Source organism: Rasamsonia byssochlamydoides (assembly GCF_041956645.1).
Source record: "Rasamsonia byssochlamydoides strain NRRL 3658 unplaced genomic scaffold VTN77scaffold_76, whole genome shotgun sequence".
In the NCBI taxonomy this organism is placed as follows: domain Eukaryota; kingdom Fungi; phylum Ascomycota; class Eurotiomycetes; order Eurotiales; family Trichocomaceae; genus Rasamsonia; species Rasamsonia byssochlamydoides.
Window position 1 is genome coordinate 128,746 of NW_027192459.1, and position 20,412 is coordinate 149,157.

At 51.4% G+C, this 20,412-nt stretch overlaps 4 protein-coding genes across 4 annotated transcripts; 2 read left to right on the forward strand and 2 right to left on the reverse strand.

The window, feature by feature from the left end:
* Positions 1-130: 130 nt before the first annotated feature.
* VTN77DRAFT_8692 (uncharacterized protein) lies at positions 131-3,007 on the reverse strand (the record flags this gene model as incomplete). Its single annotated transcript, XM_069425217.1, has 6 exons — positions 131-148; positions 208-1,983; positions 2,043-2,698; positions 2,762-2,819; positions 2,882-2,897; positions 3,000-3,007. The coding sequence occupies 6 exons, from the start codon at positions 3,005-3,007 to the stop codon at positions 131-133; spliced, it is 2,532 nt and encodes an 843-aa protein (XP_069274464.1).
* A 1,742-nt stretch (positions 3,008-4,749) lies between these two features.
* Positions 4,750-14,551, reverse strand: VTN77DRAFT_8693 (uncharacterized protein; the record flags this gene model as incomplete). Its single annotated transcript, XM_069425218.1, has 3 exons — positions 4,750-14,344; positions 14,402-14,437; positions 14,496-14,551. 3 exons carry the CDS (start codon positions 14,549-14,551, stop codon positions 4,750-4,752), a joined length of 9,687 nt encoding a protein of 3,228 aa, XP_069274465.1.
* A 496-nt stretch (positions 14,552-15,047) lies between these two features.
* On the forward strand, positions 15,048-17,224 carry VTN77DRAFT_8694 (uncharacterized protein; the record flags this gene model as incomplete). Its single annotated transcript, XM_069425219.1, has 7 exons — positions 15,048-15,151; positions 15,222-15,239; positions 15,295-15,348; positions 15,407-15,494; positions 15,546-16,571; positions 16,620-16,957; positions 17,008-17,224. The coding sequence occupies 7 exons, from the start codon at positions 15,048-15,050 to the stop codon at positions 17,222-17,224; spliced, it is 1,845 nt and encodes a 614-aa protein (XP_069274466.1).
* A 921-nt stretch (positions 17,225-18,145) lies between these two features.
* Positions 18,146-19,448, forward strand: VTN77DRAFT_8695 (uncharacterized protein; the record flags this gene model as incomplete). Its single annotated transcript, XM_069425220.1, has 2 exons — positions 18,146-18,278; positions 18,343-19,448. The coding sequence occupies 2 exons, from the start codon at positions 18,146-18,148 to the stop codon at positions 19,446-19,448; spliced, it is 1,239 nt and encodes a 412-aa protein (XP_069274467.1).
* Between the last annotated feature and the right edge of the window lie 964 nt (positions 19,449-20,412).

Consider the following 20,412-nt stretch of genomic DNA (forward strand, 5'->3'; position numbering starts at 1 on the left):
GGACTCGCCAAAATAAAAAGCTGCAGCATTCGCTGCTGCCTTCCGCTCTTCTGCTTGGGGTCGTCATACTCGTAACAATTGGCTTCCAGATATCGTCAAGGCGAGATCTGCCCGACTCGCAATGCTTTGTTTACAGCTTGTCATAGTACTATACGCGAGAATTGTCAGTCTCATCAATGTCGAAAACAAAGGGACAAGGGAACTTACGTTCTCGTAGCCCGGAACCTGCTCCTTGAGACCCTTGCGCTTACGGGTCTCAGCAACGATCTGACCAGGCTTCGTGTTGGGGTCAAGAGGCGAGCCACCAGGAAGGATGGCCCAGTGGTCGAAGACAGACTGAGGGAAGGCCTGACCACCGGTGGCGGCACGCAGATCGCCGGTGAAACCGAAGGACTCGTTGACGGGCATGTAGGCCTTGACGGTGAACAGAGGAGTACCGGGTCTCTGCTCCTCGGTGTAGACGTGACCACGACGGCGGGTGAGCACACCGTAGATACCACCCATGGCCTGCTCGGGCACCTGGATCTCGACGTTGAAGATGGGCTCCAGGATGCTGGGCTCGGCCAGCAGGGTAGCTGCGTACAGCACACGACGAGCAGTGGGGATGATCTGACCACCACCACGGTGGATAGCATCAGCGTGAAGGGTCACATCCATAATGTTGAAGCGAATCGAGCGCATCGGCTCTTCCGCAATAGGACCTTCACGGGTCGCCCACTGGAAACCGGAGACGAAGGAGTCCTTGATTTCTTGCAGGTACTGCACGGCCTTGGTCTGGTCGACCAGCAAGTTGGCACCGGTGGTGTCGGGACCGAAAGCCCAGATCTTACGGGCATCTTGGACGTCCCAGCCGTATTCATCGGCCATAAGACGGGCACGGACCTTGAAATCATCACGGGGGTTGATCTTGCCGGACTCGATGGCCTTGGAGACCTCCTCATCCAGAGGCTGGGCAACCACATACAGACGGTTGTGCTTGTTGGGAGACTTGGACAAGGCGGTCATGCTGGACTCGGCACCGACCGTCTCACGGTACTGCACAACAGGGTCGGAGACACGCAGAGGAACACCGGCGTGGTCCTCCTCGAGGTCCTTCAGACAGATTTCCAGGTGAAGTTCACCGGCACCGGCGACGACGTGCTCACCGGACTCGGAGATGTAGGTCAGGACGCAAGGGTCGGACTTGGCCAGACGCTTCAGACCTTCGACCAGCTTGGGCAAGTCATTGGCGTTCTTGACCTCGACAGAGCGCTGCACGACGGGAGAGACAGAGAACTTCATGACCTTCATGTTGTGGGCGGTCTCGGAGGTGGTGAGAGTACCGGACTTGAGCAAGAACTGGTCGACACCGACCAGACCGACAATGTTACCGGCGGGGACATCCTCGATGGGCTCGACGAAACGACCCATCATGAGAATGGTACGCTGGATAGCCTTGATGTACAGGTCCTCCTTCTTTCCAGGAGTGTAGTTGGGACCCTGGATGCGGACCTTCAGACCGGACTTGACGGTACCGGAGAAGACACGACCGAAAGCGTAGAAACGGCCCTTGTCGGAGGTCGGCACCATCTTGGAGACGTAGAGCATGAGAGGACCCTTGGGGTTGCAGTCCCGGATGCCGATGCAGCACTCGTCATCGGTAGGACCCTCGTACAGAGTCTCAGCACGGTACTTCTGGGCCGTGACGGGAGATGGCAGGTGCAAGACCATCATCTCCAAGAGGGCATCGGCAGCGGGCAAGAACTTCCTCATGACAGTCTTGAGCAGCGCCTTGCCCTCCTGCTCCTTCTCCTCACCGACAAGCTTGATCTCCAGCTTCTCGAGCAGGGTCGCGATCTCCTCCTTCTTGTTGTGCGTGATGGCAGCGAAAATCTTGAAGATGGGGTCCAAGATGAACTGGTTGAAGGCACGCTCGAGAGGCTTGCCCTCGTAGTCGGCGTTCTTGGTCCACTTCTTGGTCTTGGGGTTGAAGTAGTTGTCACCCTGTGGAGGGTCCACCGTCAGTATCGCTCTCCACCGGACCGGAAGAAAACGCGACTTACCCAGAGACGCTCCATCATCTTGTTGCGGTCAACACCAAACTTCTTGGCGTACTTGACAGCAAACTGGCGGACGGTGAAGGCCCATCCGTGGAGACCGGAACCGAAGGCGACGGTACCCTTGTCAGGGTAAACCTGGACGTCACCAAGGGCCTTGTCGAAGTAGGTCGCGATGATGACGTTGACGGACTCGATCGTCCGGGCGAAGGACTGGTACAGGTCCTCCTTGGAGACCTGGAGCTCGAGCAGAGCACGGTCGACCTTGTTGATGATGACGACGGGCTTGATACGCTCGCCCAGGGACTGGCGCAGCACAGTCTCGGTCTGGACACAGACACCCTCGACACAGTCGACGACGACGAGGGCACCGTCGGTGACACGGAGGGCAGCCGTGACCTCGGAGGAGAAGTCGACGTGACCGGGAGAGTCGATCAGGTTGATCAAGAACTCGTTTCCGTCGACCTTCTGGGGAATGTCCTTGAGATCCTCAGGATCCGGCAGCTTGGCGTACAGGGAGATGGCCGTGGACTTGATGGTAATACCACGTTCCTGCTCATCCTGACGGGTATCCGTGAAACGGGTCTCACCAGCCTTGGCGGCAGAGATAATACCAGCACGCTGGACGAGGGAGTCGGTCAGGGTCGACTTTCCGTGGTCGACTAATCAGAAATTTCTGTTAGATGACTGCATTCCCACAAAAGACGATATATCCAGCGACGTACCGTGAGCAATGACGGACATGTTCCGGATGTTGGCCGGACGGTCCATCAAGGCCCGGATCTGTAGTTTCTTGTCAGTGCTGCTGTCGACCCCTCCCAGAGCGAGGGGGGGAGAAAACCAACCTCTTCGATCGTGAAGCTGCATTAGAAAAAATCACGGATTAGTCCGATATCCATCTTCGACGAGTTCGATTCCAATCAAGGCAGACGGGATCATGACGAGGAGATTGGAGACGCTTACTTGACCATCTTGACGGATTTTTTCTCGACAGCCCTAGAGGCGGGGTTGTGCGATAAGGTGTAAAAAAAATAGTAAAAAAAGGAACACCAAACGCAGAAAGCGACACACAGATAATCAGGATCGAGAACTGGCTCGACCTGATGTGGCTCTAGAGGAGAGGGAACCTGTCTGCGCTACTCCTGCGATGAGAAGAGAGCTGAGGTCTCACGGGGAGAGAGGGAAAGGTGTGCGCAAAGAGGTGAGAGAGGGAAAAACCAGCAGAGCAGGGCAAAGAGGAGATGGGATTAAAGTGGGGAAGGCAGCTGGGCAGGCAGGATTTTCCCGACTGAGTGCGTTGCCCTAGTTAGTCTGCCGCTTTAACTTCTGCTAGTAATTAATCATCAAATCAATTTTAATTTTAATTCGTGAGGGTTTCTGATTTGTGTGCGCCAGATACCTACCCTGCCATCCATCATAGTGGGCGCTTTTCTTTTTCGTCTTTTTTTGCCCCTCGTCTACTCCCGCCAGCCCCTCCAAACCCCAATTGAACGGTTCGCTTGCACCACGACCAGGCTACCAGCCAACCTCAACAAAGAAAATTACACAGCAGTCATAGCATGACTCAAAAAGCTACGTCTGATGTAATCTCGTTACTCATAAGACGTTGATGACTCTACAATGCTCGTCAGTGTGTCAGTCTCGCATCTCTCGCTGAAGGCCTATTCAAACCCCGCCAGTGGTAGCATCATATTCTTGCCCACCGGATTCAGTCCTTCGCCAATGATTGAAGCGGCGGGTAGGTACGGGACCCTCCAGCATTTGTAATGCAGGAATTGCCTGCCAGTGATGTTGTGGGCGAGGGTCTGCCAGAGGAATGCTGCCATCCACGGCGCTCGTTCGCTGCAACGAGGGGCCCTCGGGCTCCCGTCGACCAATCACGTGGCCCATGGGGATCCCCTCCCGTCACCGCCAGCGCAGCCGGAGTTAACAGGACTTGAAGTATTACCACAGCTATATTTTCATAAGTTCCCGCAAAACCTGCATATTTCAGACTCAATTTATTTAAAAAATATCATTTATAAAGGGTAATTTTGAAATAGATTTTTAGTGAGAAAGTTAGTTAAATTAATTTTTTATATCGAGACTTTGTTTGCCTAAAGCCTATAATAACTTCTTTTTTGGAGGATGAAGTTAGTCCCAAATTTCCTAAAAAATCTAGATCTAAAAATGAACCCTCCTATAATATTAATTATTTTGAATAAAAAATCTATATCGTTTATTCTCTTAATATGTAAGAATGTTTTTATTAAAAAAAAATATTGATTAAATGTATAGTTTAATCGTTTATTTTTTTAACAGTTAAAAACTTGGAGAAAATTTGGTCCAAGTTTATGGTTAAAAAAAATCTTAAAATTATGATGATTTATTAATTAAAAAATGTTGATATATAAAAAATTTAGATTTCCTAATTTTTCTAATTAAAAATATATTTTTCAAATACCCTTTACTATATAATTGTGTTGAGAAATAAATAAAATACACAGGTTTTGCGGGAAAATGGGCTTGTGGCGGGAACTTATGAACAAGTACTATAATCCATTGCAACAAAACGCAATCGAAAAGATGAAGAATTAAATTAAGTCATCTATCTCTATATACTGCCTGCTATATTACATGGTATGCCTTATTCCCACAGAAAAATAAGTAATAGTCATGAAAATATACCCATAAACACCCAACTCCAACATCTAATACCGATACTCCATAATGATCACCCAAGAATCTTCGAATATGCATCTTCAACCTCCTTGGCCACCTCCAACAGCGTCACGATGATGATCTGGTGCGTAATGTTCGGCAACTTGTCGCGGTGCAGTCCAATCCACTCCAGCGGCGGCGTGGCCTCTCCCATGTCCCGGAGCTGCGGAGTCTCGATTAGCGGAGGCTCCAGAGCCCGGTAGACGTACTTCGACTGAGGCACATTGACGACGGCCGTAATCTTCTGCTGCTCACCGTTCTCGGGATGATGGTCGTCGCCCTCGCTCTCCGGTTTAGGTCCGCCCGTGATGCGGACGGCCGAGGGCGGCAGAGGCTTCCCCAGACGGCTGGCGAGAGCCCGAGAGTGGCTCGTCCACATGCCGCGGATGAAGCTGATGCGAGAGTAGTTCCACCCGACATCGACCTTGCCTTCAAAGGCGCTCTTGAAGATGTACTCGATCTCGTTCGATGCCATGGTCTGCCACGTCTCCATGCTCGCCACGACGCGAGGTACCTTCAGGATCGTTCCACCCCGAGACCCGGTCGCCCGTGCAGCAACCTCGCTAACGGACAGCTCTGCCAGCTCCACGGCGGATGGCCGGTTGATGCTGGACAGGGCGACGCGTAGCTCCCCCAAAGTAAGCCCCAAGGCGCTGTGGATCTTGTCCTGCTCCAGCGAGACTGCAAACCGGGCTTGGGCGTCGCGGGCCTCCATCTTGAAGATCTGGTTGTCAAAGAACGTGCTGGGAAAGGCACCGACGTTGATCGCTTGAATGGTCACGACGACATCCGTATGGAGCGAGATCGGTGCCTTTTCAGAGCTGTCATCCTTCTTGGAGGTCACAATGGGAGGGCTGCCCGTGCTCGTACTGAAGACCGATTTGCGGCGCAGATATTTCTCAATTTCCTTCAGAGAGGCTTCGTACGCAGCGTACTTGTCCTGCACCAGACGCTGCCACGCCTGGAAAAGCGCCAAGGACTGTGACGCAGTCAGCGTCGTACAGAAGACTTGAACCTTTTCGCCTTCGAGAATGCTGACCAGCCGATCTTGGGACGGCTGGGAACTGCTGCGAACATTATACATCAAGAACGCAAACGCGCCGATATCAGCCACCAGGAACGGCTGATACTCGAACGAGGCGTTGGCCTGCAGCGCATCAAATGCCACTGATGCCTGAATGAGGGGAGTCTGGCCCGAGGTTGGGGTCTCGTCCGGCCACTTGATGAAGGTCCGGACTTTCAGCTTTCGAAGCTCCACAGACCCGCTCATTCTCCCCTTGCTTTCGATAGCCATGGTGTCGAATCCACCGCAGAGGTTCTGTTCCCAATCAGACGTTTTCTTCGAGGAAACCCATAGGTCCTTAATAGTAAATTCAGCCTTGCCCAGCGTCTGTCCAAGATCGAGCTGGATATCGAGCTCGTCGATGGCGATCGCGGTATTCCATGGAAAGGCGCCTGCCGATGCAACTTGCTGGTATCGCTGTACAATCAACGCCTGTGATTCCGGTGAAGGGCTGTGCGATGAGGTGGTGAACGTAGCCTCATCGCCAGAAGGCACCCAGATCTCTCGGAACAAGAGGAAATCTTGGACTTGCTTCGCATTAACCATAATCTTCATCGGACTAACTTTGAGAATAGCAGAGATGCCACTGCTGGTGCTGACGTGTTTGCTGTTCATCAGTGACATCACTATTGACTCCACTTCAAAACTCGCTGTCGATTCATTGGAATACACATGCTTGACTGACGCCTGCAGGGAGTTGAATGCAATGAGAATAGCGAAGAATCGCCGCTGCTCGGCAGATTGGACAGTGTTGACGGTCACGTAGATATCATCAAATCGCGCAGTGGCAGCGACCCGGGCGATAGGTTGACAGCTTAAACTGAACTCCTGCTTACAGATCCGCAGACCAATATTCAGCTTGCAACGGCCCAGTATTGTCTCTGGATTGGTTGCGTCCAGCGAAGTATCCTGCACCATCCTGTGGGGTTGGAGCTTGCTAGAGGAAGACGGTCTGGGTTCATCCTGTTCGCCCACCACCTCCTTAATGCTAGCTGATATTTGCTTGATAAGAGGAACCACGGTAGGGTACAGAACATTGCTCGAGGGGCTCACTCTCAGCTCTGCATTCAGGGTTGGATCTTCCGTCCCACTATCACCATATTGCACTTTGAGCGCAACGCCGGGAGCTCGGAGCGAAGCAGTTGTCGCAGAGTCACCTTGCACGTATTGTCCGTATTTGCCCTCGGCAGGTCCATTACCTCTCACCGTCGCCGCAAGGAGTGTTTGTTGGTCATCCAGCTGTCTACCAAGCAAAGAAACGATGGCTCCAGCAAAGTCGACATCGACGAGGAGAGACGACAGGCGTTTGTTCCCAAACAGTCCATTTCCGCTGTTGGATTGGGAAGGCGAAGTGGCCCAGATTGCGTTGGCTTCGCGCAACTTCTCACTAGCGGAAGCGATAGAATTTTGCAGGAGACTAGCCGGGAGGATGAATTCGGTGGTCGCTCGGATATCCAGCGACTTTCCTGCAGCTTGGAAGGCCAGCCGTAGATCTTCCTTCGTAGATAGATATGCGACGTTGAAGACGATCTCCGGCATCAGAGCCGAATTGAGAGACCGCTTTCGCTTGTCCTCAAATTTAGGTGTCATCTGCAGTTGCATATCTTGGATTCGGAGTTTGGCAGCGTTCTCTTTCGTGGTAGATAGAGTCACATAGCGGATAGAGAATACCAGATCTTCGGGTTGATGTCCTGCTTTAGCGGAAGATGTCTCATGCATGATCCAGCTGGCTTGGATATTCGCTAGCTCAACCGAGTACATAGCACTGAACAAAGCCTGGGACTGGGGTTCGTCCTCGTCTGTGACTTTAAATTCCGGTACCTGGGTTACCAGCCCTCTGCTACGCGGCCGGGCCAGACGTCCCAAGTTTCTGAACCGCTTCATGTCCTCTGAGAGATCGAGCGTCTTGATACGTTCTTGTAAATGAGCCGCAATGTCGATCACCAGAGATGCAGTTTCAGCAAAAAGTTCTACATCCAGGCTTTTGCTAGTCAGGTGATATGCTCGCACAATCTCATTCCGCTCGTTCAGTCTCGATGTGCCCACGATGCCGGCATCTAAGACAAGACTGCCATAAGGCTGAACCTGAGACTTTTCCTGTCTCCTCAGTTCGAGCGCGATTTGAGACACATTAATATGGAATTCTGGGTATCCAGAGGGATATTGTTGTTCCGAGGCATTGTCCAGGCGCATCTGCATTGCCCCGAAGCTGAAATCCATATCCGCAGAGTACTCTTTGCTTCGGAGACCTGGGGCACGAGCATGAATTCCCATACCCGCCATCGTGAGCTGGATATTGTAGAGGATCTCACGGCTCTTGGAACTGACTGAAGAGCGTGGAGTCGGGACCTCCCGAACGAGAACATCCTCAAAATGTAGGTGAAGTTCCTCCACACTTTCTCTGAAGTCAGACGCAAAGTGAGAAATTTCTGGACGATTAACAACGCTCAACAGACTGCGCAGTGCACTGGCTTGTAGTCTGATAAGCTCGACTGTGACGTCAGCCTTCAGCCAAATGAGATCTGGCGACAGTCTCCCAAGTATTCTTCCGTTGATTGGAGGCACGTCGACTTCAGATACAGTTTGTGCTTGACCTTCTTCCATAGACTGAAAGACATGGTAGTTACTTTTGACATCGAAGTCGACTTCAATCCCACTGCCTTTGCTGGACATGACCGACATTCGAGCTACCTCGCCATAGATAGCATAATTCAGAGATGGAAGGAGACAGAGGTTGATTTGGTAGTCATCCAGGAATAGGGCAACATGGAACTGATGGACGTCGGAACTTGCTGGCTTTTCGGTGGGAGGAGTTGACGGTCGGCTCGTCGTCTGAAGTTCAAGTCTTTGGAGAAGGTCACGAACATATCGCACTTCATCCTCCACGACCCGATCCGCGGCATGGATGAGACCCAGGGGATCTTCTTTCATATCATAAAGAAGCTTCCTACATGAGCACGCGACCTTCCAGTCGTATACAACATTGTCCTGGCTTTTATCCAGCATATAGGAGCTGTAGACGTTAGGTTTCCAGACTTCCCACAACATCAGCACCTTGGAGCGATTGGAAAATTTGGCTGAACAATCCTCAGCGCTGAGAAGAACGCTCATTTGTTCCTGCAACTCCGCATGTTGTGGACGATGGACTAATGAGCCTTTAAGCCCATAACCCATCAAAGCCAGTCCCAAGTTAATCCCATCGAGGGTAATGGATCCAACATCAGCCCCGAGAACAACATGCAATTCAACCGGTGTCTCCTCTTTGACCTCTGTGACTCTGACGGGCGCTGCAGATTCTAGCGTGATATTTGACATTGTCCTCGTAACTCCTTCCACAAGATCGAGTATCTCCCAGCGTAAGCGTAAAGCCGCCGATGAACAATATGACCGCAAGGTCATGATTTTCTTGCGCCCTTCAAGTGTAACCTCCTTTTGGCGCTTTGGTGAACTGAGAGCGAATGCAATAAATAGCCCCTCAACTATGAAGTCGCTCTCTTTTGGACCAGGGTCTACAAAGAAGCTGAAAGTTTTTACCGCACATGAAAAGGTTGTTGACTTGATAGGAGCGTCATCGTTTGGTTGATTGTCAAAGTCACCCCAGATCTTCTTCATCGCATAGCTTTTTTCAACATGAGCAAGATCCCAAGGCCGCCATTCATCAAAACTTTGCACAACCTTGGACTTGGCATTTTGTGGACAGGGGTTCCTAAGATCGATACAGTTCGTTTTCAGGGCCTGCTGTTTATCCGGTGAAAGGTTCTTGTAGATGTTACGCAAGCGAGATAGGATTTTCCATGAATCGTGAAGTCGCAAATGGGACCGGGACGCTCGGAGAACAGACGAAGGTCGGGTTAAGAACAACGGGTCAGGAATTCCAGCAGCAGACTCTGTGAGTGACCAGACTAGGTAGCGTAAACGATCGGTGCTGGAGGACGCTTGCTGAAAAGAAGACGTTACGGAATCGAGAAGGGTCGTGGTCCGTTGAACTAAAAATGCAAGCGGCTCCACCGACTTCGTCGATGTCACTGTCTCGAACGATCGCATTTGAAGATTGGCCTGCATGCTCGGAACAGTCGCTAGCCAGAACATTATTTCTCTCAAGGAGCAGTTGAGCTCAGCTTGTTCTTGAAAAGCATCTGCTCGTCTGCCTAGAGCAGAAACGGATAACATATCCGCCGCTGCATGGACGGCCAAATTTTGCTGTATGCCGTTCACGAGATCGTCCTCTTTCCGTTCCACCTTCGTTCGGAGTGTCGCCTTCAGGTGAGTGAAAGACACCTTATATTCATCTTGAAACTGAAATTGAGAATCATTCTCTGAATTTGACGAATTGATTAGTCTCAATACTGTGGAAGGAATTCGGACAGAGAAGCTGGACGTCGCTTTCGGCGATTTCATTGCCTTCTCATACTTCGTGATATCGGAGATAACATCTGTCTGGAGCGAATCGATGATATCGACTGGTTCAGGAGGCTGCAGACCCTGGACTAACGAGGATAAAGCAAAGAGGAATTCTGGAGTACAAAACCCTCTGAGCCCTGGGGCAAGCTCACAGAAGATATCCACGTGCGCTGCCTTGTCGTCTGCAGGATTTTCAATCGAATCATGGTCGTTGAAGGCGGTTTCAGTCGCAGGAGGAATGGCAGGAAGAGGCGGAAGCTGTGTCGAGTCTGGGACAACATTATAAAACTGAAAGTAGGGCATAGCCCAGGGACTAGACAGACCGATCATTGAGAGCTGCGGCTCTTCTGACAGAGAATTGTCGTGGAGATAGAATTTGGTCTCCCCTCGTTGTCGGACGTGTCGAACTTTGTCACCAGAGACAGGATCCTCATTCGATAAAGCCGAACCACGATTTGACCGAATCTCTGATATTTGACTTTTAGAGCGAGACATTCTTCCCTTCGGAATGCTGTTCTTGCTGTGCAAACTTGAAGCACCCAAAGATAAAAAGGAGCTCCTATGTTTCAGGCTGCTCTGAAACCTCAGCACAGAACTTGAGGACGAGAAGTCAGACAACCCTGTCCCATCAACAACCGGCTGAGGCATAGACGGAACCGCCATCGCTGGGGGGTCAACTTTGGCACCCTTCTGGGTCAACGGGGTCCCATCAGCTTGCTCTGAGTCGAGCAGTAGCCACGGTGTCCGATGAGTCCTCTGATCATGCACCCTTATGTGTTCTTGTTGCAATCTGCGTTCCTCGTAAAAGTTCGACTTCCGCTGCAGCATTGTTAACTTAACATTTGTTTCAAAGAGAGCGTACGTTGTCACGGTGCCATATCTTTTCCCCTGCCATCGCGCAGCAGACTTCCGATCAACTGCAGCAACAGAGATATTGGGGACTGTAAGGGATAGTCGTTTCGAGAATCGCCATCGGGCCCAGTCATTGAACTGCACTGTAATAGCATCAGATGCAAGAATCAACGCGGTTCGATCCACCAGGACAGATACGTGAACCGATTCGACTCTTGCACGCAGGAATGTAACATCATGGAGAGCAACCGGATGCAATGGCGGTAGGGCGTTTTCTTCGTCATCCAAGGTAAAGCCAACGTCCCGTAGCGCGGCGGTCAGGGATCTTAAAAAGTCCGGAGAGCATTCACCCACGACTTTTCCTACCTCAAAATCCCAGTTGCACACGTATGTTGGCTCCGTAGGCGGTAGTCCAAACAAGCGATGACCGTAGATCGAAACTCCATCGATAAAAAATTGAGTGTTTGAGACACTGACTGCATTGTCGGGGTCCAGCGATTCCAGAGCCACCTCAACAGGGCTGAGACCAGTTTGCAAGTCCATGTAGTAATTCGTGAATCGCATGTCCGAGTCGATGGATGCGGCAGTCAGCCGGAGGCTTTTCGAATGATCGTAAATATTGGTCGGGAGAAGCACACAAGGGCTGTCGACAGCGACACGAATGATAACATCAAGATCATTACTCTTTCTATTTGGATTCATTCCGCCATGTGCACCGGGCTGCTCCTTAGCGTTAGCAGCCTCCTGAAACTCTTCCAGAGTTTTGAAATGCATCTCTTCGCCGAAATAATTCTCTCTGATTCTCATGAAGTACCGAATTAGAAACCCGTAGAGATATAACCTCGGGGATCTGCCAGCAATATCCATCAAGAGCGTGTCAGTCAATGCCCGTGAGGTGGCACTATTGTACGTGTAGCTGCCATTGATGGTTAGATCATTCAACGTGGCAACTGCTTTATCTCTCAAGAAAGTATGAAGCGTGTGCCACAATGGGGTCAAGAGATCAAGACCGCCGTCTTGCAGGTTCAACCCGAAGGTGACGGTATTTTCCTCGGGCTTGTACTTTGTGGCAGATATCCCAACATGGGATGTCAACTGTTTCCCTTTGACTACCACAAATGTGTTATCGTCCAGGTCCGAGGGATTGTTAATGATGTTCGAATCATTGACATTCATAAAGAGCCGAAAGTTGGTAAAAAGAAGTTTGATGTTGTAAACGAACGGAACAAAGGTATAATAATCCGCGACTGAGCCGGAGGTCCAGTCGCTGACAAGGTCTGTTATAAGGAATATATGGTCTCTTAGCAGGAACAATTCCATGTCGCGGCTCTCTACATTGAATTCCCATCGATGCAGACTGTTCCAAGTAAGAGGATTGGAAAGATCACAAGAAATTATCTGTCGCGGGCATTGCCATAGCAGCCCATGGTTGACGCTTGACGACATTCTGGAATCGCGAAGGTCGAGGGTAAGGTAGTTGTGATAACCAGTCTTGGAAGCAACCATATCCATATTGTAGGTTATAGTTGAATCCCGAGACACTCGAAGGGTGAGCCACCCAAATGGACGGATTTCAGGTCCAACTTTCCCCTTTTCACTGTCCTTGTTTCGCGATTCTCTTTTCTGTTTTTGCTTTTTAAACTTTGACAACCCGCGAATTGCGTCGGCTCGACCTTTCCACTGCCAGTCTTTAGACTCCTCTCTAGTCGGGATCCTCAGTGTTGTGTCTTGACTGATCTCTACTCGAAGCCTGAATGAAGTGCTTCGTCTCAAGGCCCCTGGTGTCAGCAGCTCAGCGGGCTGTGCACTCCGAAAAGGATTGGGAAAGAAAACATTCTGTAGACCGACACGTTCTCTATCGGCCCAAGGGCCGTAATTTATTGTACCACCTTCGATCTTCAGATCCAGTCCCCATTCCGGAGGATTACTTCCATTGATATCTTGTGATACCTTCCGGATAGAAGATAGCTCCGCTTGCTCTGAAGGGACCTTTCCGGGAACGTCCCAGTAGTAGCTCAACGTTAACGAGGGACAGTCGACGAGCGTTGAGAATCTTCCATACTCAACAGCATTCCAACCCTCATGCTCATCGGTGTTTTCATCCAGGTATCGGGTGAGACCACGCCATCTAGTCTCGGGTGAAAGACCAGTGCGACCGGTGGATGTCATGTCTGTGCCCCTCTGATAATGCGAGTCGACGTGGAATGATTCCACCGACTTCTGGAAATATGGGACCAGACCCCGGATGCTGTGCCATATCTCGCGTTTCGTGCGCTGATAATTGAAACGAGAAGCTCTTTTGTTTTCCTTTCGCTTTTCGTCGACAGGTGTAGAGCTCAATGTACGAGCAGCTGCAAGCTGAAGTTCCTTAAAGTCGGGGTTCGGCCGCAGCTGGATGATCGGGTGAGTGAACTCAAACGTGAAGAGTTGCCGATAGAGATCAAGAGGGCCCGCGTCGCTAGCATCAATCAATCCGCTGGCTTTTTCAAACGTTACCGTCAGAACGGATCGTGTATTCTCGTTCCCGGCGACAATTGCTCCCTTCGTGCACTCCACTTTGACCGGTAGCAACTGCAGGAACTTCGAAATGGAATCCTCTGTTCCAGAGTCGGTTGCAGCTACATGCTGATCCGACGACAGGACAGATTCAGCACGACGGTTCCTGGCTGAGGAGCCCTCCGCAACAGAGGTATCGCTCGAGGCTCGATCGAGACGGGCAGAGAGACCCTTCCCTGAGCCCGGCCGGGAGCTGTCATAGCCTGTGGACTTTGCTCCGGGTGAAGGTGATCTCGAGGCATGCGTAACAGAATCCCGATCCCCGGAACGGGCGAACCCGGAGAGTATATCATCATACGCAGGGGTGCGATTGTAGAGGAACCATTCCAAGCCGTAGACGGTGACAACTATACGACAAGGAAGACGGTCCGCTTCGGCCACGCCACCCGTTTCTCCACGGTTCGCAACATACTCGCTATCGTTGTCACCTCCTGAGCCCTCATCGCTGTTTCCCTGCGAACGCGGTCGGCATTTCGATCCTCTTGCCCTCGCAAGGTCGACTCGTTTGACTGCGCGTTTCCAGTAGTTCCATGTCACGTAGCCCCCATGAACCAGAATTGTTTCGTTCACACCATGGTATCGGATGCCTTTGAAAAAGATCCGCCCGCCCAGCAAGGAGATCTGAAGAGCTTGAATGTCGACATAAGCACGGTAGTAGTGCCACGTGTACGCTCGAACACCGTAGGAAACAAGGGTCGCGAAAAGGCGGTTGAAGTAGAAAAAGAAGAATAAGGAGCTGGTATTCTCGTCAGCTGCATGGAGAAGGGGTGTAGCAGGGAACTCCCGAACTTACAGGATGCCGCAAACAATGAGCTCCACCAGGAAGAACCTAGAGACAGCGTGAGAAATTGATCAGACGGAGGAATGACCCTGGCATCCAGCATTACCAGTTGAATTGAGGACCAGCTGTGGGAGGCTGCAACGTCAAGTCGGTCGAAGCCATTTCGGCAGCATCAAGAGCGTAATCGGTGCTCTCCCGTAGAGCAACCCGTAGACATTGCGACTCTCAGCTGTTTCGACCACTCCAGGATCGGCGCATCATGTGGTTTTCGAATAATATTATTTGTTATTCACTTCTTCTTTCGTCACGAGTGCGCTCTGGATGACAAGAACAGCATAGGGGGGTTCAAAGCCGCACGATGTCGAGCAATACGGAGGGCATTTCAGTCGGCGGTCCCGCAATAATGCAGCAGGTCGGCTGTCACGCGTCACAGCCAGTGGAGCTGCGGAGAGCTCTAAGCTAATTCACGGAATCCTCCTGCCTGACACCCGCTGCAGCTCCACCACAACGACGTGGTTATCGCGGTGGGCATTCTGAGCTCTAACATGCTGTCCAGCCTCTGGTAGGATCCCTTTATTTATCATGAGAGATTAGATTCGGAATGAAATTGTCCCCGGCGTGTTGAGCGCGTGGTCGAGGACTGCGACACTTATCCACAATGAATGTGATCGCCTCGTTGGGAGGCACAGGCTCAAGGCTTGCGCGTGCAGTCGTTATCGTTTCTGGTGTGGCTTCTCTGGTGGCCACATTATTATCTCTTGTGTGAGTCCTTACCTGGTTCGTTTTGTGGTTAGTTGTGGAGGAAGTAACAAGAACTTACCATTTTGGACAGGTCGATATGGCTTCAAACGTACGTCGAAAGGCTGCTACTGTTTACACAATCATCCATTGATGGCATTACCTAGGAAAAACTATCGGAAACCGTTGCTTCAACGCTACGTTGTCCGGCTTTTGTTGATGTGGGTGATAGGACTATATCGATGCCAGATCAGATCAAGGGGAGCTGACTGTCGCAAGGGTTCCGATATACGCAGCATCTTCGTGGGCAAGTATCGTTTCACTGCGGGCTGCTCTCTGGCTGGACCCCATTCGCGATGTCTACGAGGCATGGCTTCCTATCCGACTGCGCACGCCTCATATCTGACCGCTTATACAGGCATTTACCATCTATACCTTCTTCCAACTGCTTATCAACTTCCTCGGCGGCGAACGAGCCCTGATTATCATGACCCACGGGAGACCACCTGTCCAACATGCTTGGCCACTTAATCACTGTCTTCCTAAGGTTGACATCTCTGACCCTCACACGTTCCTGGCGATCAAGCGAGGCATTCTGCAGTACACGTGGTTGAAACCAATCCTGGCGATTGTCTCAATCATCATGAAAGCCACGGACACTTACCAAGAGGGCTATCTGGGGTTGACATCCGGCTACCTCTGGACCGGAATCATATACAATATCAGCGTCACCCTTAGCCTTTATTCCCTCGCCATGTTCTGGGTCTGCATGCACGAGGACCTGAAGCCGTTCCGTCCAGTTCCCAAGTTCCTCTGTATCAAGCTCATCATTTTCGCTTCGTACTGGCAGGGGTTCTTCCTGTCGATACTACAGTGGTTGGGTGCGCTCCCCAACGGTGTTCCGGGTTACACTCCGGACAACCTGGCCGCTGCGATACAAGACAGCTTGATCTGTTTTGAAATGCCTTTTTTTGCAATTGCCCATTGGTACGCCTTCTCGTGGCACGATTATGCGGATGCCACCATATCGGCGGCCCGAATGCCGGTCAAATACGCCCTCCGAGACGCATTTGGCGTGCGGGATCTCATCGAAGATACCAAACTCTCTCTCCGACGCGAGAACTATGAATATCGGCTATTCGATTCCGGGGATCATATCATCGCCCACGAAGAGTCCAGCTCCCGGGTGAAGAGAGTAATGGAGGGAATGAGGTACGAACGAGGAGGAAAGGGGAAGTACTGGATTCCTAAACCTGGGGAGATCAATAGTCGGACACCATTGCTGGCTGGCGCAGGGAGCCGTAATGGATCGCCGAGTACCTCCAAGAGAAGCCGCGTGATCGATAGATACCGATCGTACGGAGAGCTCGAAGAGACCACACTGGACGAGGAAGATGAGCGTCTCTTCGCCCAGGCGCGAGCATTGGAGTTTGGCGATTGGAATGTAAGTTGAACCGAAACGATGTGGAAGCTGGGAGCTAACTACGTTCAGTATCCTGTGATTCTGGCCAACCAAGTTCCGAAAGATCAGCGATTACCGACCACGTCAAGCTATCAGAATTACGACCAGGCCACGGTCGTGAAGAAGGCCTCGAAACACCGAAACAGCCACGTATCTGATGGAAGGCGGGGGAGTCGAGCCAGTGGCGCAAGTAGCTCGAAAGCCTCCAAGCCCCGGAGACCGGAGCATCCACGGCACGATTCGAGTGCTTCGAATCCCTCCCGCCGCAGCCAACTGGTGGATGTTGTAGTAGAGAACCAGGAAGCTGAAGAACAAGAGCAACAAGCACGAAGGGAACCAGATTCGACACGGAATGAAGCCGATCACAGGTAAGACCGTACGCGTTTGGTTATGTTGTGCTATACTCACATTCTGTCAGGAGACCTTCTGGCGGTCCAGTGGAAGCAAGTTTAAACCAGAACCAATCTACGCAAGAGAACCAATCCACTCAACCCGAGTTATCAGCCAATACTGACACAGCATCGCCCAACTTTGTCGTTGAGGAAAATGAGAGCGAAGAGGAAGAGAGATACCCAAGGCCACCGCACCTGGAGTATGGTGCCTTTGAAGAAGAACACAATGTCTGGGGCAGATAGCCATGTCCCTGGTCGTGGAGCCAGAAGAGCCTGGATCTCTTCGTTCCACTTAGGACGAATTTTTTTTAAGCATTTCCTAGCCTAGATTTGATTCTTAGCCATAGAATATTGACGATGAAGTGAAACACTCGCATGAACTGGATTTTATAGTATGAAGAAGTTAAGGTGAACCAGACGGTTCTAGACCGTCCTGAAACACAGTAGAGGAACCGCCTCATCCCTTCATTTGGCACAACATCATGCTGCACCTGTCAACCAGACTGCACGTCAGACAAGCAAAACATCAATAGCCATCAGTATTGGAAGGTACCTGGGCAGGTACCTGAATAGTTCTTTGTGGTGGCTTTTTTCAGCGCTGATTGGAGGCGGGGCAGCTGGTGACGGTGGACGGTGACCAACGCTTAAGCGCTGAGGATGCTTGGCCCAAACCCCGCTGCACACTGTCAGCACGTCGAGCCTATCGCATGCCCCAGACCTCCTGCACGAGGCCATCAGAGTTTCCTCGCGAAAGAGCCGGCCCTGACTTTCGTTCTTCCCCAGCGAATAGCACCATGAGATTCAGCTCGAGTCTCCGAGGTCACAGGTGGACTGGCCCTCCAAGTCGACCTCCAGGTGGGGGTTGAGTGGCCACCAGCGCTTGCTGCCGCTGATATCAGCTGCAGCATTGCTCGTGGCGATCCTGGAAGAGGAATAGATCCATGCAGCTGCTTACTTAGCTGACTGTGTCCTGCATATGTATATCTTTGGTGACTGCCCTTCCATGCGGGGTTGGTTCTCCTGGAACGAGGCGAACGGTTGAGCCGTCTAGTCTAGTCGTCTCCTATTGAGCTTTCTCTATTATGATCTCGTATTTGCCTTTTTCTCGATTTCACTCTCTCCATATTGTTGCGAGAGCTGCCATGAAGGTCAAGTTGGCGGCTGATGACACTGGCAACTGAACAAGCAGGACTCATGTTCACTGCCTGGCTCGAGCCCTGCCTCGAGTCCTGCCTGTCTTGCTTGTGGTCCCGGGAGGATCACGAGAGCGGGGGTCATCGGCAGGCGATAAATAGAGGTGAGATATTCAAAACTCCCATTGAACTTCAATAGGATTGGGTGGCTGACAATATCTTCAATAGGAGTTGAGCGGGAGATGAAAGTATGTCACAGTCAGCCGCATCTCGTCCCTCCGATGAAGCTGGTCTTCTATGATTCTCTGCCCAGCCCGGGTCCTACGTCGTCTTTGTTGCCGTCATGGATAGGCGAGGGCAGGAATCTCGCTTCAAGAGCGTCAAGCCGGGCCAGCTTGCTCGTGAGGAGGAAAGCACCCAAGCGGCCGACGATCAGTGCGCCAACCAACTTCAGGAGAGTCGAACCTCCTCCAAGTCGTCTGGGGTCATTCCGGCCGCTGGAGCTCAGCATCTATACGCCGGGAAACCGATTGTCTGATCTTCCCGAGTTCGACAACTTCACACTGGAACAGCCGTCTCCTCCACCGAAGGCTGTAACGCCTCAATTTGACACGCGTGCGCGGCGTTGCCAGTCTGCTCCTTTCCACGTGCCTCGAAAACCAGTGGGCTCAGGGTCACGTCGAAGTTCTTTAGCGACTTTCGAGCAGATGACAGAGCGCGAGAGGCTGGCCGAGAATCCGTTAATTCCTCACTTCTCAACTCTCGTGACAACAGGCTCTGTCAACAGGTCACAGACTCGTATGCGGCCGCTGAGCGAACCGCTTGAGATAGTGCAAGAGTCGATATCTCGCGACAAACCCTTGCCTTCTGCCCCGGATAAAGAGCGCGTGTGGTCTACGGCTGCATCTCCTACTTCTCCTTCTTCTGAGAGGCAGTCCCTCGACCATTTCCGCGCTGGCAAGCGGAGATTCGTTCCAGGGTCACCGTCTTCCCCCTCCTCGTTCAATTCCAGTCCACAGAAGCGGGCCACATACAGCCGCTCTCGGACGATGAGCGATTCGACCGTCTCGTCGACTGTGACATCCATAACAGGAGGGCACAGAACGTCGCCTTCCCTGTCTAGCGCCGTCACCGCCGCGACGACGCTGCAAGTCTCAGTCTCGGAGGCCCAAGCTTACAAGGAGATCGAGTCGAGTCTCTCAATCCCGCTCAGTCCGAAGTACAAGGATTCGTTTCCTCGAGTGTACGAGGAGGAGAAGGGGGAGCAGGAGGAGCAGCAGCGCGGATACGAATATGATCGGTTCCCCGACAGGAGTGTCGGGCTTGCTTTTTGACATCCCCCCCATAGAGGAGAGTTCTCTGTCAAGGAGACGAAAAAGAGCGACGCAAAAAGCAAAGCGCCTCCCTTAATCCCCTTCTATCCACGCATCTCCTCCCTCCGAATCAATCAGATCTAGCACTCCCACTCACTCGTCCGTGTCCCTTCCTTCCTTTAATTTCAACGACATTCACATTCACATCGATACCCTCTTCTCGCCCCTCCAACCCTGTACTACACGCATCTCGCACTGACAAGCAACTAGCCACGAATATACCCATATACCCATACCCCTGAATCCTGCCTCAATCCCTACACCCTGATTCTTGTCTCCCGCCTCCTCTGGCTTTGTTTCTCCCACCCGCTTGCTTGCCTCATCACAATCTATCTAATAATAATTCCTATTCCTTAGAGCACATCCCTCACTTCAATTCACTTCCCTGCTTGCTCCTGTTTTTTGCACGCTCTGTGTTTACGAAAAAAGGCGGTGGGTTCACGCACTTCTGCACTTGTTTGTTGATTTGTTTGTGTGGTAGTCTATTCTGGATATCTTGATGGGATAAGCTAAGGTCCCTAAGGGATGGAGGGGTTGATTGATTGAAAAGATAGATTCCTAAGGTTATGTTAAGTAGGTAGTTCATAATAGATATACCCGGGTCGTTAGCATTATCAGTGTCATTGTCAGTTATACTCTCTTATTCTTGTTCTCATTCTTGCTCTCTATCTAGGACCGGACATTGTTTGTCTACCTACTTAACGTAATTCTATATAAATGCACCTACCTGATCGATCCAGACCCATCCTTCATTCATTCATTCATTCATTGTTGCAGACCCCCCTCCCCAGCAATGAGTTCGTTCGCACCTCAACGTTGGTCCTGGGGTCTAAATCTAATAGTCCATATATCACTTTTATTTTATATAGATGAAGCCAAGAAGAGCTTCCTTACCAACTGAATCGACTTCGCCCCCCCCCCCCTC